The 27,574-nt window shown below is 34.7% G+C and overlaps 1 protein-coding gene across 6 annotated transcripts in view; it reads right to left on the reverse strand.

The window, feature by feature from the left end:
• The window catches only part of NBEA (neurobeachin), a 389,390-nt gene that overhangs the window by 58,121 nt on the left and 303,695 nt on the right, over positions 1 to 27,574 (reverse strand). For all 6 annotated transcript variants that reach the window (XM_039385864.1, XM_039385860.1, XM_039385863.1 and 3 more), the window contains 3 exons: positions 21,267 to 21,407; positions 12,632 to 12,751; positions 1,798 to 1,950 (listed from right to left, as the gene is read on the reverse strand). In XM_039385864.1, the coding sequence (XP_039241798.1) occupies positions 1,798 to 1,950; positions 12,632 to 12,751; positions 21,267 to 21,407 (414 nt within the window). The remainder of the gene's footprint in view (positions 1 to 1,797; positions 1,951 to 12,631; positions 12,752 to 21,266; positions 21,408 to 27,574) is intronic.

Raw genomic sequence — 27,574 nt, forward strand, 5'->3', positions numbered from 1 at the left:
AAAGGGATTTAAATCCTGTACTCTAAATTCATGCAAGCAGCTGATTTCTTCAACAGTGCAAAAAAAAAAAAAAAAAAAAAACAACCAAGCAGAAATTGCACAAAGGGAAATGAAAGAAACTAAAGATAAAGCTTTTCTTCAGGTTATCTCTTATCACATAGTGCACATATCCTCCTATTAATCATTCCACCTTTGTGGAAAGGAAAGATGAATAAAACTCAATTTAAGATACAGGAAGGAAAAGTCTTTATAAAATTTCTGAAAATGAGTCCTTAATATGCATCTCTCATTACATCCTTCTATAGAGGGCAGCTTGCTTCTCCTTTTCCACAAAGGAATCACACTACTGTTCTTTCAGATGTCAAAACTAAACCTTTAGGTCAACTTTAGTGTGCTTACCTTTTGGCTCAGTTTGGGTCTAGCCACAAACACTACCCAAGAAAGGGCTCTGTGCAGTGACACGGGCACTCCAGAGTACCTGTGATTGCATATCCCACACTTGAGAACGCTAATGAACTCTAGTGATCCTTTGAGGACACCTCCTTCTTTACTAGTCAAATTGCACTTGAATTTCAGCTGTGACAATTATTTGATTTTAAAAATAATTTTACAAAATATGCAGCTATAAGAGAAATCAGCCAAGAAACATTGTTCAGCTTCTTCCTGTCAATGACAGACTAATCTGTCAATGACAGAATAATTTCTCATAGCCGTGTTTCATATATCTCAAATGATGAGGTTGCACTCACTTCCTTAGGAGACTGTTGTACATATGTCAAACTACTTACTCTTCTAAATGGAGGGTACTTCTAAATCATCTACATCTAGGAATAAGTTTGTTTTTATAACATTCTTCTATTCTTTTGAACTTCATAGAGTTACTTTTTTCTATCAATTCTTGAAGAACAATTTTCTTTAAATAGACAGTGCTTCAAATTAAATTGCCAAATTGATCAGAAAAAAATAGGACCAAACCAATACTAGATTTACAATGCTACCACAAAAGCACTATTGGGAATAATGCATAAGCTGAACAGTTCTGCAGCTGTATAGAAAACCATAGCTTATCAAAATCATAGTCCTGACTTTATAAGCAAGACAAGCAATATGCATTTTAAGGAAGAACTATTTCCAGAACAGAACCATAAATTGAACTACTGCTGACTAAAGCATCAGAATACACCTTGCTATTCCTAAAAATTAATAAAAGCATACATATGTATTAACTCTATCAATAAGAAAATAATTATCCAACAAATGAAGGAGAAAAAGATAAAACATAAATGTTCTTTCTGCTTAAATTCTGCAGGCCTTGTAATAATTTACATCAGATGAGTTCTTTTGCAAAATTTCTTCAGGGACTGCAGTTGTTGGCTTATGTTCACATTTCTACACTTCCAGTTCATCTCTGATGAAGAGGAAGTGCATATCTTCAGGCGAATAAGGAATACAAGATGTCTTGCAAGATAACAGCATTTATAGCAATCCTTTATTTTTTTAATGTAGAAGGTGGTGAGGAGGGACACACAAATTTTTTAGGCTATCTTGTACTGTCCCGCTCATGCCCATCTGATGCTCTCTCAGGAGAGAGTAAATAACTGAATTTAACTTTCCATAATTTGGGCACATGTAAGGAAAATCCACTGTAAAATAAAGGGTTCTGTCAAGCAAGGCAGAATTCAAATTCTCCTTCACTTTTTACTTTATAAATCTAGTCCTAAAGAGATGAAAACAGAATTAGGTTAGCTTGTTAAAACACGGAACCCCTTACTTAGGTTAAACTAAAGTACAGCTTACCATCCTGTTGATACGGACAAAGTCTTCGGGCTTCTTGGCCCATGGAGGGAGATCAACATCATTCACGACAATTTCATCTTCCCTGATTCCCAGATTATAGCCATTACTGTTGACAAACATCTCTGGTAGGTAGTAAAATTCTGGAATTAACTCCTAGCAAGGAGAAAACACACAATGAGACTTCATATTTATACAGAGATGTTGAACGGTGCTCCCAGAATCAGGCTCCTTTGTAGTACACATTAAAGCATTCATGGTTTTGTTTGAGTCTCTGTGCACTTAAGAAATTTTATAATCTGTTTTCTTGTACTTACGGTCAAACTTCTTTCTCATAACGAAATATTCAATCTTTGTTTTCCCCATACCTGTTTTTACGAAAAGCACAACTTTGGAAAAGCAGTGCATATCATAAGGGAGACCTCTTCAGAATAACAGATACAAGCAACTGTATGCCAGGCCTTCAATATTAAAATACATTGGATTTTTTAATCAAGATTTAACAAAAATACTTAAAAAGTGAAAAAGTTGCAGATATAACACTGTCTTGATTTTAGTTTCTCTGTATTTTTTAATTGCATAAGAAAAGGTGGCAATTTGACTACTTATATAAAGAAAAATAACTCAGGATGAATGATTTTTTTCTACTCTAAGAAAACTTCAAAAATACACGGAGAGAAAGATATCAGTACAACAAATGCCCTTCGAACAGATATACATGATATTTAAAATGTGAAATATAGCATAGCATATTTCATGTGAAATATAGCATAGCAACTGCATAGCAACGGTTATCTGCAAAGTATAATACATTACAGATAAGTAAGGGTGTGAAGTTATTCCCAATTTCCAGAAGAGCTAAATAGAAATTCATTTTGACATGATAAATATTGCTATTTTTTGCTATTATTTTAACAGTAAGTATTGAACTGCAATAACAACAGAAAAGCTTTAAAGCTCACTATCTCTTTTCTAATATCCAGATATAGATTAAATTCACCAAATTACATTGTTAAAAGCATTATGGCCTTCAGTTGTGTTACATGATCAAAATTGTTGACACAGCACCTGAAACCTGAATCTCTTCATGGGCCTTTCAAAGGCTGCAGACATGTAAAGAGTAAAGAAAAAAAATCACTGCAGACCCAAACTTATCTAATTAAATCTGATTTGCAACTCCATAGAGAAGAGAGAAGTTAAAGTATAGATGGTCCTTTCAAATTCATTAAGTAAAAAAAAAGTGTACTTGTTACAATTTTAAGCATGTTTAGAGAGGCAGTTTAATTGCTTCTTTACATCATTTTAATACACTACAGTTTGAATTCAGATTAGACTAAAATGCAGTGCCAATTAATATCTAACCAGTGCAAAACAGTAACCAAGTGAGACATCACTGAACTTGGATAGCTCATTATGACACAATCTTCTATTCAAAAAAAAAAAAAAAGAAATTACTACATGCAGTAAGTAATAAAACAGCAGCTAGAGCAAAGCCAAAGTAAAAATAATCCTGAATATTCTATAAGGTTAAAAGAAAAAAGATTATTTTCCTGACAATCTTAAGTTTTATTATATACATCTCTAATTTATTCAGGGTATTTCTAAAAGCAGTCTCACCCCCTTTTCCCCAAACAGGATTCACTAAGTCTCAGGTTCCAGAAGAAGCTTTTCAGTTTGCTCTAATGAAGCCCAAAGAAGAATGAATAATCCTCACAGTTGGAGAAAACTATACAGTAATCTTTCAGGAGTTCAACAAATTAGTAATAACTCAGGATTGAGTAGGTCACAACTCAACATACGCTACCACAGAAATTACTGATAAACTAAGATCATTACCTTAAAAAAAGAAAAAAAAGGAAAAACTCATAAGGACCTCAGAATTATGAAATATGAAAAATTCAAAATTAAATTTCAAATGAAACACAATTTATTACAGAAAAAAGTAAGCAAAGTTTGTTTCTATTTTGTTTAAAAGCCTTGAAACACATACCACAGAATTTTAATTATTATTGATCTTTATTCAATATGGTGGCATACTAACCTGTAATGTCACAGGAAGCAAGACTTTTGATTCCATCAAAGATAAGTTTCCTTTTTCAGTTTTAAATGTCCTAGCATGTAATTGTGGACTTTTACACCTAACATACCTGAAAGATTTGTGCTACCCAGAGACACATCTAGTGTTAACTCAATTCTACTAACCTTTCGGCTTCAGGGGCATCTTGAAACAAAGGGATTTAAGTCACTGAGTATTTTAATGGTATTTCCATTTAGTAATTTTATCTTTGTTGCTCTTTGCTTTCACTGTAATTTAATGTTCCCCTGTCTGGTATAGCAGAAAACATAAACAGAATAAACAAAAGTATATTATTAACTTTCTTCATAAGATTTATTGTGTTGTGTATGTTTAGTTCAAACTGTCTTATTCCTGTGCTCTGGAAACTAACCAGTGCCAGACTTATAAATCCTCTTCAAATAACACCCTCTCTAGAACCCTAGTAATTTCAGTTACACATCTCCTGGTAAGGTTTTTTTGGTATTTTTGTTTGTTTGGTTGGTTTTTTCTTTGTTTGTTTTCGTAGTTTTTTTGTTGTTGTTTTTTGGGGGTTTGTTGGGTTTTCTGTTTCATTTTTTAGTCAAAGTAACAAAACTAAACATAATATTATAGAAAAATTAATAAACATGCTGTGTTATAGCCTCAGCATTCTCTCCAATGTTATTTTTAGTGCAGCCTACAATTTTCTTTGCTTATTTGAGTACTATTTAGCATGAATCAAATGTTTTCTTGAAATATGAGCAATGTCGCATGTGACCTTTCCCAGATACTTACATATTTCCCATACTTCGTATTAACCATTCAGCTTTCTGTGGTAGCATTCAATATTCCTCTAGTCATTTTGCTGTCTCTACTATTGACTAGACTAAGAAACCACAGCACTTAAAAATAGCTCAGATAAATAAATCCTTTTTCATTTCTAAAGAATGAATTCATATATACTAAAACACAGACCTGCTGTGAAAGCCCATGGCACCTGGTATATATGAACTTGTTAACATTTGGAATCATCTTCAAAATGTGTATTTAGCTACTTAGAAGCATAGAAAATACAAATAACGTAGATAAGCATCATAGAAAAGTTTGTTTTTACGTGTCCAATTTTTATTCTGCTGTGAAAAATTAAAGCAGCTGTCTCTTCTATCTCATGCCAATAGTAGGCACTGGCTGGGGATTGAAAGGCCAATATTCCCTTCCCCGGGGTCCCTGAGTATGTTTTGCTAAGAGAAGTATAAGCTGGGAGAAGCAGAGAGAGGAAGGATTAGCAAGGACAGTGAGGCAACAAGGATGGAGCTTGAGAGGTTGCTGTGAAAAGGAAGGAGAAGACAGGAGTGAATCTCAGCAGAGACAATAAGATGACAACTGAGGCCCAAGAAGCCACTGAAAGTTGCAAGAAAAAACACAAGAATGCAGGAAAAAATAACATCAGCGATGGCTAGAGATATTTTCAAAATGTATTTACATTTTTCTCAGCTAAAGTTTGGGTTTTCTTTGTTTCACAAATGGCTATGTGCCAGTTCATATTCTAATAAAGATTATGACAAGAGAGAGCCAGCTCTTTTAGTGCTTTTCCTGTTATGGATAGGAAACACATACTCAAATAAATAACTGCTTCAGGGTCACATTTAGGGAGGTGACCTTGTCCAATCCTCCATTCCAGATGAGTTCAGCTATGCCATCTATCCTGCAAGATATCTGTCTACCCCGTTGTCCAGAATTCGAGTGACAGTAACTCCACAATCCTTCCATCAACTGACTTCAGTGCTCTTCATTTGAGGAAGTTTTACCTAACAACTGGCTTGAATCTTTCATTACACAATCTAAGTCCATTTTCCCTTGTCCTAGCTATCAGTCTATCCTAGATGCAAAGAATAAATTACTATTTTCTCTTTCCATAGTTTATTAAATGTTTGAAAAGCATTATTCTACCAGCCCTACAGTCTTTCAGCTCCTAAAAGTCTAAATGAAGGACAATGATGTATTGCTCCATTGCTAAGTTTTAGTTAGAGAAGTGCAAAATATAGTTTCAAACTCCCCAAACTATCTAGCAGAATTATTGCTAAATGCGGTATAACTTTATTTACTCCTATATATACTTTGGCCTTATTATATTTTATCACATGCTGATCACACAGAAGCCAAAATAAATGCTTTTATCAACCTCTGTAGTCTTTCGATCGGAGATTGAGATTGCATACTTTTCTGACAGCATCTGTTATTTTTCATTCATTTAGCACAGAGGGTAATTTGTCAGACAACATACATTTTACAGATCACCAGCCTCATACTTTAGAAGGGTCATTGTTAAATTCACCTGAAGATAGGGACAAGGAGACTCAAAAATTAGGAGGAGAAAAATGTATCTCAGGGTTGATATTTACACAAAGGGATAGCCCACAGAGGACCTTCAGTCTCCCAATCCGCTTTCCTCTTGACAGACAGAATAGTTGATAACAGAATTCTTAAAACTCCTATTGCACCTTCAGTGGCACTAGTGGTAAAAGGTCAATGAAAAGCCAGGTCTGTGCAAAGGAATGCTTGTTTGAAGCTACTGTGACCTTGAGAGGTTTATGTTTCAAGATACCAATGTTCATGAAAAACAAACCTCAAAGTATTTTCTTACTACAATACACACATTGTGCCATCCAGTGCAAATCAAGACATGAAGGAAAATACATATAAAAAAAACTTCCATCAAAAAGACCTTCCCCATAAGTTATATCATTTTGCAGGCATAAAATGAGAGAATGCAAAGAAAGAAGACACAGAAAACCAACGTTTGGTTTCTTTGCTCTTGCCAAAACGTATCAAAGGTTCTGAATAAATCTTTCTGAATACATAACCTGACATGGGTAATTTCTTACCACAAGAAATATCTAGGGTTCAAAGAGTTAATAAAAATAGGGATTTTAGTGATCTAAATCTATTTGTAGTACTTTCTGTCTAGTTGTCCTTGATATTTCACAAACTGGTACCCTCCTCTGCTCCCCTTTCATTCACACTTCTGATAAGATAGGTTAGCTTTCTATCATTTAATAGTCAGCTACCTTTCAAACAGCTTGAGAAGCTTGACTTTTCTCAGGTGAAGAATGATGCAGAAAAGCTACTGAAGGATAAAAAAAAAAAGGTAAAATGAATATTATAACAGACATTTCTTGTCTGTAAATGTGATATCTAGTTTATTTTAATAGCTATGCTAAAACCCCAAGGTATAGTTAACAGTATTATATGCCTTGTGTCCTCATATAAGAACACACCCCCCAAATGCATTTTCTAATTTACAAGCCTGTGACAAATCCAAACTGCTGAGAAATTAAACTTTAAAAATATGTCTTCAGGTGATAGAGGACCACTATTAACACTGTCATAATTGTACACCACTTGCATCAAATCTGACGTTTGTGCTTAATATGTTTTGCTAAGGGTATACCATTTTATGGCCTCCCAATGAAATAAAATCCAACCCAGACGTTTTCACTTTTCTAATATAATTCACTTCAAGCTTTTAAAGCTGCCATTTCTTTTTCTTTCTTTCTTTTCCTTCCAAAAGGTTGATCCTCTGGCATGCATTAATTCCACAAGAGTCTAGTACTGGGTCAATGAGTCAGTCATGAGTACCTCCATTAAGCATTAATTCACACTAAGGTACCTTAATGACATTTTGTCAGAGCTACCTTTCTAACTTCTAAACAGACTATTCAAAAAGTAATATAACAAGTTTGAGAGGCATTAAGGAAGATTAGTGCCTTAACAGGAGGCTCTGGGGAAGTCAATATTAACAAAAACTGCAGCAAGGGGGAGGTGGAAAGGAAAAAAAATGTGAGAGCTGACTGGCCAACTTATGGTCATTTCCGGGTGACTTGCTTCCTCAAAGGTCACCCCATGAATGTTCATTCCTCCTCCAGCTTGTACTGATTATCTTGAGAGAAGGTCGATGTTGATAAAGGGAGACACAATAAAATAAATTGTTATCCAGGTTCTCCCTTGTGTGTTACCACTCTAACATAGCACATACCGTATTAATTCTGTTTCATCCACTGTAGGTGAACAAGTTTCTTTGAAAATGAACCAAAACCAAAACTGTATAAGGAACAAAATGGTCTAAGTATATCTTTAATCATCCATTGGGCAATAATCTATTCTACACTACATTTTTCAAAGGTGGTCTACCTTTTGCCACAACTCAAGATGCCAGAATTACAGCTGGGTTTTTAGGCTGATCAAACTACTGCCACAGCCCTGTTTTCATTAGCTCAGTGTGAAATAATTTAGTTCCAGAGGAGACTACACAGAGGCAGAGAGGGAAGGAGGGAGGGGAAAGGGAGAAAGAGAGAAACAGAGAGAGAGAATGCCAGAGAGGACACATGCATGTGAGAAAAGGAGCCGGACTCAAAGAATTGCAGCTTCCTAAAGAGATATACATTCTTTTGCAAATTTCAAGTATTTGGTTTTTAAATTTGAATGCAGAATTTTGTAATAGTGGTTTGAATGTATTTTTAAACTATATCAAGGCCGCAAAAGGACTCTGTTGTGGAAAGTATCTGCAGTGCTTAAAAAATCTCAATTTACTTGTTAAAATGGATCTACTTCAGCACTGACTTAAGCATTCAAAGATAAAATGACTCATATTCCTCTTTCTTAAAAAGTAACTGATGAAAAAGACCACCAGATTTTATTTTCCTAAAAAAATTAATTTAAAAAGTATTTTTTAAATTAGACCTTGCTAAAAAAGAATTAAGGCAATTCATATGATTATTTAATATAGTACTTGAAAGCAAAAATAGTGGCCAACTCACTATGCACAGCAATGAGGAATGCCAGATCAATCCCACACACTGTTTTAAAATTATTTCATAACCTCTGCCACAGTAATTAATGAGGTTAGTAAGATCAGAGATTAATGTACTTAAAGCAGCTTAGATGAATTTCAAATGTATGATAAGGAATACATGAAAGATGAACACTTGCTAGTCTGAACAGTTTTCAAAGCGTGCAACTTTGATGGGTAGCCTGTATTCCATGTACTAAATATTTACTATAAAGACTCGAAAAATTTTAAGGATGGGAAAACAATTTACAGCATGTATATCACATGAGAATCCCCACTGCCAACCCTCTTCCCACATTTATAACTGCATGTAGAGCCAGAAGAAGCTACACAAATATGCTAAAACTTTTAACAGAGCACACCTCCTCTTTTGCATACTCTCCACTTTCTTACAGGAGTCCTGGAGAATATTAGAAGTTTCCAGACTGCTGGACACGACTTTTTGAATGATTCCTACTGTCAGAGCTGAAGCTCTTCTGTTGTGCAAGACAGTGGATGTTGCTCTTAGGATAGTGGCAAAAATGAGTAGAGATTTTGAGGGGGTTGCTTGGTGGTTCCCCAAATCTCACTGCTTTTTAAGTCCCTGAGAACTGGATTAAAATGTTTGAAAAGTCTGTAAGGCATTCCAAGCAGTAGCACAACAATCTGAAAAAAATGAGGTATTTGTATTAGCAGTAACAGTTCAGTTTCCTATCCTTTTGCAGAATGAACTTCAAGGCCTCAGGGAAAAGTTGGCCCTGATGTCATGGCATTGAGAAATGTAGTTCATTAAGATCTTAAGCAACAAACAACAGCAACAATTAGCTGCTATACTCATTCTTGATTTATCGCTAAGAAACACAGACTCTGCAAACAGAAAGGGCCTAAAGGGTCAACTAACACATTCTCTTGCCAATTCATGATTGTCCCTGATTCTTTTCCAGTGCTTTGCCAATCTACTTACAAAAGAAACTTTAGAAATAAGGGGTTTACTACTTTCCCTTGTGAGGATATTCAAATTCAAAGAATACTCAATTTCACTTTAACTTTTCATACTTTGTTGCTTGGGTGAACATTCTTCCACTCTGATCCCTTTCCTCTGAGGTTTACCTCTTTGTACCGTGACAAACAATTCTTCTCTCTTTCATATGTTTCCATATTTCATAGCATTTATGTATCTTCACTCTTAGACATTAATTACCCCACACATACACACTTTTTTTCTACTTGTATCCAACTCCTTAAACACATTTGCTGCTCTTCTTATGGCTCTCTCCAGTTTGGGTACATACTTCCACTAGCTGGCTCCCACAAAGAAAGCACTAAGCATTTGCTTTATCCAGCATGAATGCATACTAAAAATTGGACAAGGAAAAGGAAAATAACTTGTGTTCTCCAAGAACATAATAGCTCTGAATGAATGACTAATCAGACTGTTTTAGGGGGAAATTAGATGCCATGAAATATTCTAGTTGCTATAATCTAAGGATAAAGCTTTGGTCTCATGATAAGCTTTCTGTCATCCTGTTGATCTTACAGTTTCCTTGTTAAACTGAAGACAAAACAGCAGTGCATTGACATATATTGCTTAGGCTACTGAAGTGTATCTCAGTGGACTTAACAGATGATGCAATACATTGAATGCTGGTATTAAATCTCCCCTAATTTCTACTTGTTTTTATTTTTTACCTTTTTTTTTTTTTACTTAGATAGGTTATTAAGGTTTTCTATTTGTTTTAGCATCACTTAAAGATTCAGCTCATTTTTTGAATCTGCTTTTGTTTATCTATTTTTATGTTAAGCTGAATCAACTAATAATAAATCAACTCAAGGTTAATTTCTAAACCCACCTTCCCTGTATCTTCATTGATTAATAAACACATATTTTAAGCAGCATGTTTAATCCCTAAAGTATTCCTGAACAGACAGGTCAGGGAAAATATGGAGAAAACATTTATTGGCTAATATACCTCCTCTATGCCTTCCATATTAGATTTTTTGTAATGACTTAGATCCAAGAAGTATTTCTCTTTCGAATTGCGTAACTGAAATGTATATATATATAAATCTGACTCTGGGGCTCTATAGTAGATTGCTAAATGTATTCTGGAACACACTGTTCGACAATCTTTCCCCCCCAATGGAACTCTGACCCTTAATTGTTACTATTTTACCCATTATTCCCAAATCGCTTTTTTAAATTCAATGATATTAAAGTACATAGCTACCTCACTTCTTCACCTTTTGCCTTCCTTTTCTGAAGGTATCTGTTTTTTTAATACCAATACATTTTGCAATGCAGCTGTTATCCATCCATAATTCCTTCATCCTTGTAATACCTGGCAGCAGGAGTTTAAATTACCCCACTTGGTTCACAAGGCTGCTGGTATTTTCATACAAACATTTCAGTTCTTTTTTTTACTGATAACTAATTTGGTTGCTAGTTTAGGAACAATCCTTTCACTAATTATACACCCTAGCTAAATACCATCTCTCCGTCTGTCCTTAGATATTCCTTTATCTTTTGCAATGCCTTAATGTGTTTAACTGCCCTCCTCCTGTGTACTAAAGCCAGACAAGAAGATTACAGTCACTTCCAACTGTCTTCCCTTATTCCTCAGTTTAAGGCTCTTATCTTTTGTTTGAACCTCACTCCTAGGAAGTCACTTTCCCAGATATTCTAGTGGAATTCCAGGAAAACGAGATTTCATTGAAAGGGAAAAATTAAAATGTCAGCACTTTGAACATATAACAAATATAGTAGATTTTACCTCAAATTCCTTCCAAATTAGGAAATTTCCTAATGCACTTAAAATATTGTGATAGCACTTAAAATATTATTGACTTCCAGAGGAACATGAATAGATATGAAATAGGTTGTAGGAGGTCCAGGTCAGTTTCTTTTCTTTAAAAAGTATTTTCTCCCACATGTTGAGATGGCTATACAATTTACAGTTAGTTATTCTAACTAGTAACTAAATAATAACAACATGATTTATCCACATACACTTCGGAAACTGCTAGAATTATTTATGGAAACATGAGCTCTGGAATAAAAAAAATCAACAAATTTACTTTTTTGGTGGGTTTTTTTTTTTCAAGATAAGCAAAAAATATAATGGTAAGATGACCTCGACTTTATAATTTCCTAGTATGAGTGGCAGTATAAAAATAGAAGAGAAACATATTCACTGTAAAAAAAGTTTTTTTTAAAAAAAGAGCAATTTTAGGTATAGTGCAGCCTTTGCCTACCTTATTATTAGAAAATGAGACTCGAGAAAGGACCATATTATTCAAAATATTACTAGATTTTGGGTTCTTTCTGATAAGGTTTCATGTATATGAACAATAGCCCTTTGTATTTAACAATAGGTAAGAAAAAACAACAGTAAAATCATCCTGCTCTCTGGCTGTTTCTGTATATCGTGTAGAAGTTGTTTTAATCTAATGTGTATTGTTGCATAATATCCCCAGGCACTTTCAAGTAAAAGCTAAAGCTGTACAGAAAAGCCAACATTTTAAATGGGTCTTGTCATTAATGCTTTATTAATTGCCCCAGGCAATGCAAACCCAGAGCTAGGCAAGCTATAACAATATGACACTTTAAGGTCAAATCCAATTCCTGCTGTGTTTTATAGAGTGGGCCAAATATTGAGTTAACAGCAGGAAAGAACAATTTATTGGGCTTTTCTCCATCTCCTGATTATCTGATCTAAATTAAATCAGTTAGGTTGTTTTTCTCTAAAAACAAAACACCTTTTGTCCACTCAGCTTCAAAGAATCTTTGATTGTTTCTGTTAGAACAATAAACTTTAGTAACATCTATTTATTTACACTGCACCTAGTATACTGAATATAAAGAAATTAAAATATATAAATATATAAAAATAAAATAAATATAGCATCCTCTTACCTAAAACTAAACATCACAAATGAAAATGCAGATTTATCTATTTATTTGATATATATGTTACCTTCACATCTGAGGTATCTCTTTGGCTGTTCCTCCACGACCTGGCTACTGAAGAGAAGGTTCGATCTGGGTGGTCAAACTTGCCATCATTTGCATTTAGAAAGAATGTTGTAAAGGGCTCCTGTAGTTAATGAAATTAAGACAGATTAAGAAAACAGTACAAGGAATCATGCAGCAGGTTTCTGTCAAACTCCAAATGTCTTTTGTAGATCAAAATACTTCATAAAGGCAGAAGAAAAACATGGCACCTCATAATTATATGTATGCATGGGTATCCGCACTGAACACCTGAATACATTTATTGGCACTAACACATTTTGCACACACAAATCTTGAGTTCTCTTCCATAACACTAATTACCCACCAGTACCAGACCCATGTAGCTCAGATCCAGTTCACAATGACTTCCTACTTCATTGCAACCACCGTAAACACACTCTGTGTTATTTATATAACTGTGCTTTGTTTACCCCTTGTATGTTGGTATGTCAAAATAAAATCTTTAAAAAATCCCCTCTCTTAATCTTCCTTTTCATTTAATTGAAAGGACCTCAGTATGTTCCACTTTGCCTCATGGTGAGTAGAACGGCTCTATAGCCATTATGAGGCAGACTACGGTTATAGGAAACCTAGCTTCATCATTACTTTGGGGCAGAGACAGATTAAATATTTAGAGTCTTTAGTTTTGCTAATTCTATCTGAAACCACGATCCCAATAGTTACTAAATGGAAACAGCTACTAACTTCCGGGGAAGAAGAGCTCAAGACTTAGACAGTCTGGATAACCCATTTTCATGTCCCCACATTCCACTGCAGGGAAGGGGTTAACAGAGGACCAAATCTTTATTTGACCTGAATATTGAGATCATTGCCAGCTCCCTGGTTTTCCAGCACCACTCCATTAGCTCTCTTATTCAATTGTATATTTAGCAATATGTCTAGAGAGATGGAAGTTGCTTCTTCCTCTTTGCCAAAGTCTCCTGGGGAATGTTTTAAACAGGGTCCCTTTTACCAAATTCACACCCAAATTTACTTCCTTACATATCCTGATCATTTGGAAAGTTTGTTAATCAAAGCAGTTCATAATTAGCAGATCACAATTGGTATTACACTATTATTCATCTATTATTTTAATTTTATTCTATATATTCTCTGTTTCCTTTTCTGAAACTTTTGAGGAAAGCAGAGAACTCCTCCTTTGATAAAGAATTTATGAAGGAATTATGCCACATTATACCTATTGTGTGTAAATTATCTCAGATTAAAAAGGATTGAAATAATTCATGTTTACGTAGCATTTAAGAGTAACTAAAATGTACAAAAGGAAAGCATGCATGCAAAGGTAGTGAAAAGATACAAAAAGAAGAGGAAAATGCAAGAGGGAATTCAGACGTCTAGAGACCGTTGTTTCTCTATCTTTATTTATTCCATGTCTTCCCAATTACACAACAGTCAACACAGGCTATTTTCTTTCAAAGAAGAAAAAAGTTTATATTTTTTTCTCTAAATGAGAAATGATGTCTTATTGACATTATATTGACATATGACACATGTAAGGGAATAATTTATATTTGAAAAATATTTCTTCTTCTTCTTAACTTCCAATGTCTACTGGTGCAAATATGAATTGATTTCATTATAATAATGCAAGACATTCTACTGCTATTTAAATGGTTGAGGTTTTTATCCATATTTTTTTCCTCTTAAAACACTGGGAATTTGTTTTTAAAGTACAGATTCAAAAGAATAGGATCTCATAACTATAATTTCATCAGTGCACTTATTTTAATCAGAGAATCCTAATATGTGTTAAATAATTAATTAAAATAATTGAATTTAATACAAAATCATCACAGTATAATTACTTATTGGAGGACCCCAAATCCCATTGCAAACAATGACTTTGTTTGCACTCGTAAATATTGAAAGACTGTGGTGAGGAAGAGGTTTATAATTTAAACAGAATATTAAAATTTAACAGTAGCTCGACTAGGTGAGTAGTATAAACTACCACCACGAAATGAAATATTGAAAGAAAATAAATTAAGTTTTTATCAGATTTTACAGTGCTCTACATAGTGTACTTTATGTAAAATATAAATGAAAATGTGTATGCTTCAGACCCAGAACTATGAAATGGAAAACAACATACATAGGAATTAGATTATTCTAATTTACCTTAAAATTCTATTAATATTATAATTTTAACATTAAATGTACAGTTTTTTAATATTACAATTATTTTGGTTTTAACTGAATTCCTCCTCCAAATTACCTATATATATTTGCAATAGCAATTATGCTATTTTTGCCAGCTTGCTCATACTGTTGTTGATCTGAGTACAAATAATTTAGTCTTCTACCAACTCCTACCTATCATTTTTTTTAATAAGATACATGTAATATTTGTGAATATTATTGTGGAGCAGACTGTGGATCATTGCTGAGGTTCTGAAATCAGAAGCAATTGATGGATTTAAAAAAAGCAGAAACCAGAAACCAGAAAAATGATGTAATTACAATAAATTATGTAAAAATATTAATCCAAACTTCTACGAAAATATTATTTTAAGCATCTAAGACAAATACACAAAAGCAATAACATTCATAATCAAGGATTAAACTTTTAGCAGCTGAGCACTATTATGCTATCCTGCCATGGCCTGTTGTGCCTATCTTTGTGGATTTTTAATCGGTAGCAGAAATTCAGAGCTTTCACTGGCTTTATCTCAGACCTCTCACATAATTTTAAGGTAATTTTTATTCTCTGGGAAGTCAAGTGCTTATATTATATAAATATAATTCATATCTGTATTCAATATACTCATTTAAATACTGTTATTCTATGATACCGATTACTGTCATTTCATGTAAAGGTTTTGTTGCTGTGAAAGCTATAAAGCTGCACAATGTTTTCATTATAACTCCATCTCACTCGTTCAAATATTCTGAATAAAATTCATGCCTTGTTCACTGCCAACAAGAAGAGAAATTTGTGGGGTACTTGATTACATTGAATACAAGCTTGAGCTTTGAGAACAAGGAATTTTTCAGTTCAACAGCACTTCTCTCCCTCCATTCCCTTTTAACAGTGCCCAGACTCATTTGAATCATTTATGGTGGGAGTAGGGGAGGGAGGAGGAAGGGATGTGTTCATTCTAAGACATCCTATGTCAAACAAAAATGTCTTTTCAGTCATTTGTAAGAGGAGAAAGAGAGAGTATGTAGGGATTTGACGGAGTGATGTAGACCTTTTGTCTGATATAGCTATGACTGTCCTGCTCATATCTACCAAAAAGAAGACTCAGATTCAATCCTGTTTACCAGAGGACTTCCAGTACTTCTCACCTTTGAATCTCACTAAAAAGTGGTTTTAGCTCAATCAGACCCGACTTATAATAAATCCAGAATTTCTTCTATCTTGTACAAATACTTAGTCATTGCAACAGAAACTGGAAAACATGTTGGAGAATCATGCTCCCTAATAGTGATATCTGTTTCAATAAAGATGCAACTGTTTCACACAAACATAACTTCTTCAACAGCAACTACTAAGAGCATCCAATTGTACCATAACTCTATCCTATTTCACCTAAAAATCTGGAAACAGTGTTGATATTTACATTCTATATGACTCAAGCCAGAATTCATTCTTCTACCTTTCTTTTTCCTTCTGTCTACTTCTCAGGTCAAGTCACTGGAATATATGGCATTCTGATGTAGCATTCTTGATTTAAACCAAGTGCAAACAATCATTGGTTTAAACTATTCTGCCTTCTGCAACTTAAATATTCACTGCTCCAGACGGAAATGCACATGAAGAAAATTACTCTTGAACCAGGTGATAAGGTCACCAAGCCATAAACTATAAATATTCAATTTCATTTACAGAAAAATTGAACTATGTCAACAGAATAATGCATCCCTTTCTAGAATACTTTTTATTCTGTTTGCTGGAGCAAACCTGTGAGTGATGTTTGCTTCTACAGAATGAGTAGAATTTCTTGGGTTTAGATGTAAACATGTGTAATGTGCAAAAATGTTTAATCATGGTTTCATTTCAGTAACACCTGAAAGGAGGGAAAGGCAATATTATATAAATAATGGTCGTCTGTTGGTTTTTTAGCATTATTATTAACCTGTCTGAACAATATGGTAGACTTTCATATTCATTATTTCTCTGTAAAGGAGCTATCTAATCCTTAATATACTCTTCAACTTTGAAAGAAAGCTGATAATTTTCAATAAACAGTTGATTCTGGATATAAAGCTGTTCCTGGAGATCATGCAGGATTCACTCGTAATTATAGCACTAAGTATTTCTAGGCTGTGGCTCAGTTCATGTCTTATAAAGTTAGTTAGAGGATTGTTGCCTGTCCTTTCAGAATTCTAGCGTGATGTAGTAGTCTAAAATGTAAAATGGAATAGCTTAAATAAACATGTTCAGGTAAATTAAGAATCACAATTTCACTTCACATATGAATGTGTGCTTGCACACATGGCAAGGGGGCTGCAGAGAAAGAGGGTGTACGTATTATCTTGGTTTGTGAGAGATTCAAGGTCAGCTGTACAATCTTCAAAAGGGATCACAATCATTATGATACATGGCCTGGTGAGTATGGCCATTGCTTATCCTGAAACTGGCTAGTGTTCCACAGAAGAGAAGGGAACATACCTGGACTTGCACAACTAACTCACAAAAAACGGAAACAGAATCGTTTTAGATGCACTTGTAGCTCATAGCACCAATTAAGCAATACACCTTATTCTTTTAAGTGCAATGAAAGGCAGAAGAACAGAAATTAATAACAAAATTTTTGTATTTGCTGTAGTTACCCGTAGCTTCAAAATATATGCTAAGTCATTGTTGATTTTTTGAGAACATAATGAATAGGTCCCTTTTAAAGATGGGTTTTTACTGGACACTCTTAGCATACAAAAGAACTCAAGAGAAAACTGTACTACCAGTGAAAAATTTATTAGTGACAAAACAGAGGCAGAGATTGATGATATCAAAATCAATTACGCAGGACAGAACTGATGCTAAGGCACACAAGTTTTTCATAAAACTAGCCTGATATGTGTATTGGGTTTGTGTGGCAAAGTTTTGGTAGTGGGGGGGCTATAGCAGTGGCTTCTGCTAGAAGTTGACAGGAGCTTCCATCATATCCAACAGAGCCAATGCCAGCTGGCTCCAAGACAGAACCATCACTGGCCAAGGCTGAGCCCGTCACTTATAGCTATAGTGCCACTAGGATAACACACTTAAGAAGGGTCGGGGGAAAGACTGCAGAAGAACAACACTATACAGAGGAATATGTGAGAGAAAGCACTCTGCAGACACCAAAGTCAGTGCAGGAGGAGAGGGAGGAAGTGCTCCAGGTGTCAAAGCAGATTCTCCTGCAAGCCTGTGGTGAAGACCATGGCGAATCAGGTTGTCCCCCTGTAGCCCATGGGGATCCACCATGAGATCCACCTGCAGCCCCTGGAGGACTCCACACCAGAGCAGGTGGATACCTGAGGGAGGTCGTGACCCCCGGGAAGCTTGTGCAGGAGCAGGCTCCCGGCAGGACTTGTGACTGCACAGGGGATCCCACTGGAGTCCTGAAGTACTGCACCCTGTGGAAGGGACCCACACTGGAGCAGTTCATGAAGAACTGCAGCCTGCAGGAAGGACTCACTTCAGAGAAGTTCATGGAGGACTGTCTCCTGTTGGGAGGATCCCATGCTGGAGCAGGGGAAGGGTGTGAGGAGTCCTCCCCCTGAGGAGGAAGGAGCAGCAGAGACAATGTGTGATGAACTGACCATACTCCCCATTTCCCATCCTCCTGTGTGAGGGAGGAGAAAGGAGCATGAGAATTTGGGAGTCAAGCCCAAAGAAGAAGGGACTGGGGGGAGCTATCCTACTCTGATTTGATTGGTAATAATTTAAACTAATTTCCCCAAGTCAAGTCTGTTGATACCTGGTAAGTGACCTCTCCTCGTTCTTATCTCAACCCTCAGGCCTTTGCTTACATTTTCTCTCTCTTGCCCAGCTGAGGAGGGGAGTAACAGAGCGTGTTTGGTGGGCACCTGATGTGGAGGCAGAGCACACCCACTACAATACATCAGATAAAGGAAAGGAAAGGAACAGAGGGAAATATGAGGCAGATTATCACAGAATTGGTTGAGAAATATGATATTAAAAGCAATGTTTTTGAAGACAACTGACAGAAACCAGATTGCATCTGTCAAAGCCAAAAAGCAAGATGATTTTTAAGGTTTTGTGGCAATTACAAAATTCTCTATATATAAACTTCAGAGTGGCTGAAACTTCCTTTCCTACTGCAAATACTGTTTCCTCCAATCCTAAGGTCTAGGCAGGCAGTTTCTCCCCTTGGATCCCCATTACTCTATATTGTTTTGTTCTGCTTCTATCTAGACTATCTCATTTCCAATTTACCTCTTGTCATAGTTTTTTTGTTTCTTTGCTTGTTCATTTTCACTTAACTTCTCTCTTTTTGTTTTCCCTTTTCTTTTATTCTTTGATCTACAGTCTTCTCCCATGATTTTAGATTCCATGCCTCTTACACTCTCAGTTCATTGTCACTGTCTACCGAAAGCTCTACTGTAACACATCTTTTCCCATGAATCTTCTCCAGTCTCTTAAAATACTGAAAACATTTTTCTGTCTGAATCTCTGCATCTCTTAATATCATCTTTCTCTTCCTGTATTAGACTGTAATTTACCTTTTCTTACACAGTCTTCATCACAAACTTACACCAAAGCACCAGTTCAAGAAATTCACAGGCATGAAATACTACTTTAACCTTCAGAAATTTGACCTAGCCTTATCTATCAGCTTCACTGGCACAATCCCTTAGGATTTTTTATCCTTTATTTTATAGCAAAAAATCTCTCTCTGAGGATCACTATGACTTTATAATTTTTTCCTCTACACACATTTATTTTCAAATATTTATTTTGGGTTTCCATATGCAGCCTCATCCAGACTCATCATATTATTTTCTTTTTTCATTTTCAAACTTTCCCCCCACCTGTCTTCCTTCACTTCTGTTGTCTACTCCCATTAGAGATTGCTTTTCTTTGTTGGTCAATCATATTTAAATAATCTTTGAAGTACTTATGCAGGTGTGCCCCTGTATTTAAGTTCTCTGTTGTTTTCACCTTCTTTCCATCTGCATCCTCTTCTCTGGAAAGCACTGTTTTTCCTTTTCTGCTTATTATTCTCACACATATTGTTTGCTCTAACAAATATAATTTGTCAGGTCTATATTGCAAGGCCATCAAGACAGAGACCATGTACTCTTGCTCTTTTAGGTCAGAAGAGAAAGAGCACAAGAACATCTACAGTAGTAAAAATGGCATTGCATTAACCTATACAGGAAATGAATACTTCTTGGTGTGTTGTACCTTCAGCCTGTAAGCAGACTTTCAGGTCCAAGAATTTGCTGCCTAGCAAGAGGATCTTTTGTTGAATAGCAGCCAAAATTAATAGATAAACATGCAAATAAAACTACTGCTTTTAATATACTTTAAGGCAACAAACAAGCACATGTGTGCCATAAAATGTATTCACAGTACATGAATAATTTAGCAACATTTATAAGGAATACAGTGATCACCCCCCATAGGAGTGTAAACAACACTTAGTTTCCCATGGTTTAAGAAGTATGTCCTGAACTCACAGACACATGAATTCTTCCCTTCTGAGCAGAAAAAAAGGACATCTCTAATGGAACCTGAGATGAGTGAAAACTCAGATATCAAGCTTTGTGTGGCTCTGTTTTGCTTTGTTGTGTGCAAAACATGCTTAGAATATACCTTAAGCAACACATTTTTATTGGCAGGGTGTACTTGAAGTTAGGTAATTACACAGTGACTCAATTTTTCTTTAATTCAGGTTTCTCTGTGGAACCTTCAGTCTCTCATCAACACTCTTTATTCTGTAAATCATAGTGATAGCACGTAAACTGAATTCAGATTCATTCCATCTTTGAAGTTTGGTCCCGTTCCCTAGATCTGATTTTGATGATAAGATTTAAGCATGAGGTTTCCAACACTGACACAGCAGTTTGAATTTAGAACCCACAGTTTTACATTTCTGAAAACTGTAGAGATAGTAATTCATTGAGTAGCATAGTTCATTTGCATAAAATATTACTCTATGCTGCTTTAATACAAAACTGGTTCTATAATTCCCTTCTCAATTTGACAATTTAAGGTTCTTTTTACAAAAGGCTTTTCTTTAATGTTGTATGCACCTGTCCCTAGCCAATAATAATAAATTAATACATGAGTAGTATCAGATTTCAGTATTGTCTAGAGATATTTTTTTAGGAGGATTTAGTTTTAGATGCATTCTTCTCATTGTTTATGTCCTTATACCACCATAATTTTGTGTTTAAATTTATTTCAGATTGTTTGGGTAGGAAGGACCCTCTGATCACTACAAATTAATATTGTGATATACAGTATATCTAGAGAATTTCTAAGTTTTTAAGGTAGGGAAGAACAATGAGATTTTGATAGAAAGGTGCTTTCATTTAAAAAAAAAAAATTGAAACAGTAGTTAGTGACAGAAAAGATGCTGTAGATAAAGATTTAATTACAGCCAGGATCCAGAAATACTTACAATACGAACAAGCCAAGCCAATGTAGAAGTAGATGTAGAGTAGTGGGTGTTGTAATGATAAGGTGGAGTCTGATCATCTTCCCATGTCTCATACCGTTCTGCATAGAAGACTGCTCTCTTTGGGTTCAAAGCCCCAATAGGCTGCAAAGTGATAAGAGGTCAAATATATTATCAGCTGAAGGGCAGCATGTCTGGTATGTCATAGGCTAATTCTGCATTAAGATTCACTACACAGGAGACTCTGCAACCAAACTTGTTCCATGTTGTAGTAACCCCTCCAGATTGCTGTAATCTTAGAATTTATTTTCAAAGACTTTGTGTACTAGAAGTCTTATGAGTTTCCTTATTTTAATTGACAAATATAAGTGATCCACATCTGCAAACTTTCAAGACCTTCTTAAGTATATGTTATTTCCCAATTAGTTCAGTAATGTTGTTCTGGAAATAGACTTCTAAAACTGCATTTAAAATGCATTGAGGCCAAACTAATATTTCTGTTGCTGTCATTCACCATAATCACACAGCTAATGAAAACTGACTTTTGCTCACAAAGGATACTTAGTAATGCGCAGTTCATGATGAAAAGATTTCACACAGAACTGCTGATGGTGTCTGGTGATCCTAAGCAGAAATACTTAAAAAGCATGCATAGTCCTGAGGACTGGATATACTTTCTGTCTGAACAAAGCCACGATTTACGGAGCAAAGCAAATAAGCTTTGTACTTGAAAACAATAGAATTTGGAAATCATTCTCAAATTCCAAGTCCATTCTGAGCAAACTTAACAGACAATCTACACAAATTAGGTAAAAAACAAAATATATATAAGGCAGGAGTAGGAACTGTAGGTTTTGGTGTAGCTACTTAGAGAATACATGCATTTTATGATTTTTTAACCCACTTTATCTCAGAAGTTTTTGCAAAATATACTTGTTATTAAGTGATACAAAAGTTACTTGTATAAAGAAAATACAGATTTAAGCTTTTGAAGTAAAATTAACCAAACACACGGAGTTTACTACTTAGAGAAGAGCACACTTCCACACCAAATAATTGTATAAACTTACTATAATTTTTAGTGATTACTTGATTTGAAGTAATCAAAAGTTTAATTAGAATTTATATTATTAAGGGTATTAAAACTTGAAAAAAACATATACACAAGGACTTTGACCCTTTTCAAAATGCTAACAGGTATTCTTGCATTTTATTCCACCACATAATTTTTTCTGGTGAATTAAAATCCAAAGTAATTTAGAATGGAAATACTAGTACAAGGTCAAATCAGTGTGTTTCACTACATTACATATGTAAGTAAAAAATTGTAAAGCTGCAAGTATTTTATTTTTTCAGCACTGCAATGTTTTTTGAGATGGCTGTTAAAAAGGCTGACATAGAGCATGATGTTTTCTGATTTAGGAGTTTAGATCCTGTTTTTAAATAGTAGTGTGGTGAACACTTACATTTTAAAACATTGTGATTTCAATATTTTTCACTTCAAACAGTCTGGATGCTTAATACTTCGCTGTGTCGTGGAGATGCTAATATGTTTCTCAAATGTGTAAAATGCATGAGTAATCCCAAAGGATCAGTGTTATCTGGTGCAGATTGCACTGTGAGACCTCACACTGTTGAAAAAGAATTATGAGCCATTCCCTAGCGCTTTCCAGGCTTGTTTCCCAACTACTGGAAATAGAAAAAAATAAATATTTGCGTTTTTGTTGTACTTGTTTTTGTTACACTTCCTGCCACTGTCAGGAAACCCACTGGCATTATTATAGCCTTTAAGTTGCCACTATATTGAAATGATTGTTCAACAACTTCCTTGAAAGACTGACTTATTAAAAGACATTGTTTTCCTATTACACTGACAAACTGTGTAGATCTATGAACACTTTGCTAAATTATATCAGGGCTCTGGGTTGCTTTGGGGACTGGATGGAACCTGCTGACATCACCCTCATTAAGGTACTGTGCATCCACTTCTCTGGCAGAACAAATTCCAGTCCCAACTGCATATTTCAAGAGCTAAAGCTGTAATTCACACCCTAGTCTGTTAAAAGAAAATGTTCACCCCCTCTGAGAAGGAAACACCAAATAGCGGATAAATTGGCAAGATTGTATTTTGTAATGGAGAAACACCCTGAGAATATTTTTATCTCCACTATGAAGGTGCATCTTACCCTGTGCTGCAGTGAATTTTGAGGCTACGGAAGACAGAGAAATCATCTGTCACAATATTATTGTACATATATGTTTGAAAGTGCAGTAGAAAATGAATATGGTAATTAATGCAAGATTGAAAATATGGAAAACTCCTGGCCTTTCAAAATATATTTGATGCTGATTAGAAGTCTTTCATCAAACAGGCTATGTGTTTTCATTATTCACTGTAAATTGACTATAGTAACAAGACCTGTGAGGCAAAATTGATGCTCAGAAAATAATTACAATGTATTTTATTTTATAGACTAGCAACATCTTAATGATGCTTTAAACTATATCTTTAAATAACTTTTTTAAAAAAATATATTATATATATGTTTGTATTTATTTTAAAAGGTGCTTTCTATCAAAAATTTGACAATGATTTTCAAAGTCACATAAAACATTAATGTAAACAGCATTTTGTTTTCTAGGTTCTTCAATGAGGAGTGTTATATTAATTTAAAAGTTAAAAGACATAAGGATGTACGATGGTTCATTCCCATTTTCATGTAAAAATGCCCGCATAAGTAGGTGAAATAATCTACCTTCAGAAGATAGACACATGTTCAATTGTATTAAATGATAAACCTGAAAAGCTGTATTCTTCATCATCATCCTTCTCAGGACAGATCCTGGCTGGTAGCCAGAGATACAGATTAATTTCTCTCATTCCACGAAGTTTTATAGCATTCATGATGAGATTCCTCAGGTATGACTATAGCTTGCAATACAAAGGTGTGCTGTAAGTTCCTCAGCTAGTTCTAGAGGGGCTAGCATAAAAACATGGCCCCATTCATCAAGATGACAACTGGAATCCCAGAAGCAGTGCAACTGTCTCAATGCAGCACTGCATGGGGATGAAAGCTGAGAGCTGCCCATGCTCACATGACTCTACAGCTTCTAGTTCAGCATTACATCAGTTATCTCTGGCCTGTGGCAAAGTAATACAAGGAACAGCTGATCTCTCTTTTCTCTACAATCATGGAGACCCTGATGTGAACCATTTCTCTGTACATTAATGGAAAATGATAATGGAAAATGCTCAAATATCTAAAATAGCAGGGAGTAAATTCAGCAATGTCTGCCCTGGCTTCCTCAGCATTATCTTAATGTCCAAGTGGCAAAATGCTGTTACCCAAAGTAATGGTAACAGTTCATCCCTCAGTGGATTTTCTGTAAAGATTTTAAATCTCAGTTGTACAAACTAGCAACTAAATCAGTTTTACTCTGACAAAGCATGTGTCCTGCTAGATGACAAGTTCTACAGTAATGGTAGTCTCTCTCATTTCCTGTGAAATGTATAGGGTATATAGAGTTTTGGTCACTTTTCCACAGCTTTACTATGCCTTTCTCAGCCCAGAAAGTCAACTACCTTGCTTTTAATCTAATACTATGGCTATAAAATGAAGATAAATTCTGTTTATGGATCAATCCCTATATCTTCATATAATGGAAGAAAATAATTTTATTTCCATTTCATTGAGATTCTGCTGCTGCATGCACGGATTAAAATGACTTGCACAAACAATACAAAGGCAAAGTTCAATCCATATACTGTGTCTCAGTCCATATCTTAACCATAAGACAGATACAGAAACTGAATTTGAGTCAAATAAATTGTTCCGAACATTAAATAAAAAATTCTTTCCATAATGTTTCATAAAATGTTTTTTCAAAACACACCATTTGCCTTTTTATTACAAAACCCCCTCTGTAAGGACTTAATATCACATAGTATTAACTTTCCACAAAATAGTTTTATAGGATATTCTTTACTCTAAACAGATGAAACAACTCACTCTGTGACAATGCTTATTCATCCACTTCACTTCTGATGTACTAAAAGCTTCTGTTTGAGTTTATTTTAGATTTCTTTCTTCCATTCAAAAATAAAGTAAGTATTTACTTTAACATTAAAAACACACTACTATTAATGTAATTCTTTTTTTACCTGGCTAATCTCTTTAGACATCTGGCCTTTGACCAAGAATATTGTCACATCTAGTGTTTATATCCACTGGACATGTTATGTTAGCTCATGTAATATTTACTGCTTTGCCAGCTATCTTCATAGAACTACATTCTCTCATGAAAACAGAACTGAACGTAGCATCCTGTTTATCTGGCCACTGAAATAGTCTGCTTATCTTGACTCTAATTCATGCAGCAGCTACTTTATCTGTTTATCTTTTCTTTTTTTTTTTTTTCTGTAACGTACTGCACAAAATTTTATATATAAAATAAAAGAATTATTGAATGTGGCTTTATTTGGCTCTGGCTGAAAACCGACTGAGCTTTACCTGACTGCTTGCTTTTTTATTAAAAAACATCCACTGAACAACAACCTACAAGTAGGACATCTTAGGACGGTACTTTAAACTTAAAATTAAATCGTAATTTCATCCAAATTTATAAACAGCTTTTCTTCGGTGTACTGATATTAAGAGCAGATATCAATAATAACAGAGTTCTCACAGATTCAAACTACTGAAGTTTCACACAGTAAATGAACTTTTTATTTAAGAAAATTGTGTTCAATTGTGTGGCTTAAAATAAAAGAGAATTAAACTAGGTTTTCTTTTGAGGTATGAGGTAAAGATAGAAGTTTAAGTTACAGAAGCCAATTTCATTTTTCCAGCAAGTGGCTCCTAATAAGCCCATAAACTCCATTCCACAGCATATACATTTTTGGAAGTATTAAGTGTGGTTGCCTTGAAATATTCACACTTGGATGTGTTCATTTGCATTATTACATTTAGAAGCCTTGGGGTTTTATCACTTCCTTTTCTTGAAATGGCAGAGTAATAAGGAAAAGTGGTTATGCTTATCACCACCCATCAGTCAAATACCTTCTATATTAACAAAACATAATTCTTTCCACTCTCTGAATGGGCGTGTGATGTTTCATACACATGTCAATATTAGTATTACTTTGCCTGGTGAAGAAATCATTTTATTTAACAGGATGTATGACTGGAAGTAAACGAGGAGAAATTCCCGTTTACACTTTAATGAGCAGGGACAATGCAGCATGTCAAAACCATGAGTTCACTATAATTTAGGAGGAAAAGTAATACAATTTTATACAAAAAAAACCATACCACATTTTAAGTGTGTTGAACTCCACAAAAAATCAGTGGACTGTAAGGGCTGCATACATATTTCCTGGACTAATGATTGATATCCTAGGTATTCTTCCAAAGGAAATCTCAACAAAGAAGAAAATAAGCAGATCACCTGGTGGTTTGATAGTGAAAAGATAATCTATGTATCTATGACAGCCTCTTTCATTAGCTTTTGATCCTGTCAAACAATAAATATAACCTTTAGCCTAGTGTATGTAATGAATAAAACTTGAACCTACACTGTCTAATCAAATGAGAGGTCCAATATATTTCACTGCTATGGCACCTTCCATGGCCATGGACCCTGATTTTGAATCTAAAACTATCTATGTAAAACAAAAAAAAAAAGCCTTGATAAAGGAATTTTCAAACACTTCAAAGAAAAAGGCAGAGGACTTTTTAGACTAATATTTAAAAGTAATTTTTCTGAGAGAACAAGTAACATCTAGATGTAAAAATACCACAATAAGGAGCACTACATTAAACCAGAATAAAATGGCACGGAAGGAAAGGACAAGTTACATGTTCAAGATGGCTTTGCAGAAATGTAAATATTTAAATTTGAGCTAAATGAAAAAAGGCATATGTTTTACTCTGTTACTGAGATCATAAGCAAGCCAAACACATCTAATTTCATCTTCAAGAAACATATAAATTGCATTTGACTTGTATGGTCACTTATGAGTTGTGATATCCCAAAGGTAGTGTGTCATATTTTATAGAGAAAGCCTAGGAATCAAAGATTAAAAAAATTTAAAAGCATTGCTGTCAACTATCAGAACTGACATTGGAGCTTTGTATGAAATTTGAGCAATAATACACAAAATAATTATTTTTAGAAGTTAGATTTAGCACCTACATTTAACTACAAAAGTACTTTAAACCAAGGAAAAAAAGCATGATAAGTGATTTGTCTTTTAATTCAATTCCTTTTGTGGGCTTCTACCACATATGCAATAGTGTTAGAATTCTAAA

This window comes from Pipra filicauda, unplaced genomic scaffold (genome assembly GCF_003945595.2).
Source record: "Pipra filicauda isolate LSUMZ 115617 unplaced genomic scaffold, ASM394559v2 scaffold443_size986076_pilon, whole genome shotgun sequence".
NCBI lineage: Eukaryota > Metazoa > Chordata > Aves > Passeriformes > Pipridae > Pipra > Pipra filicauda.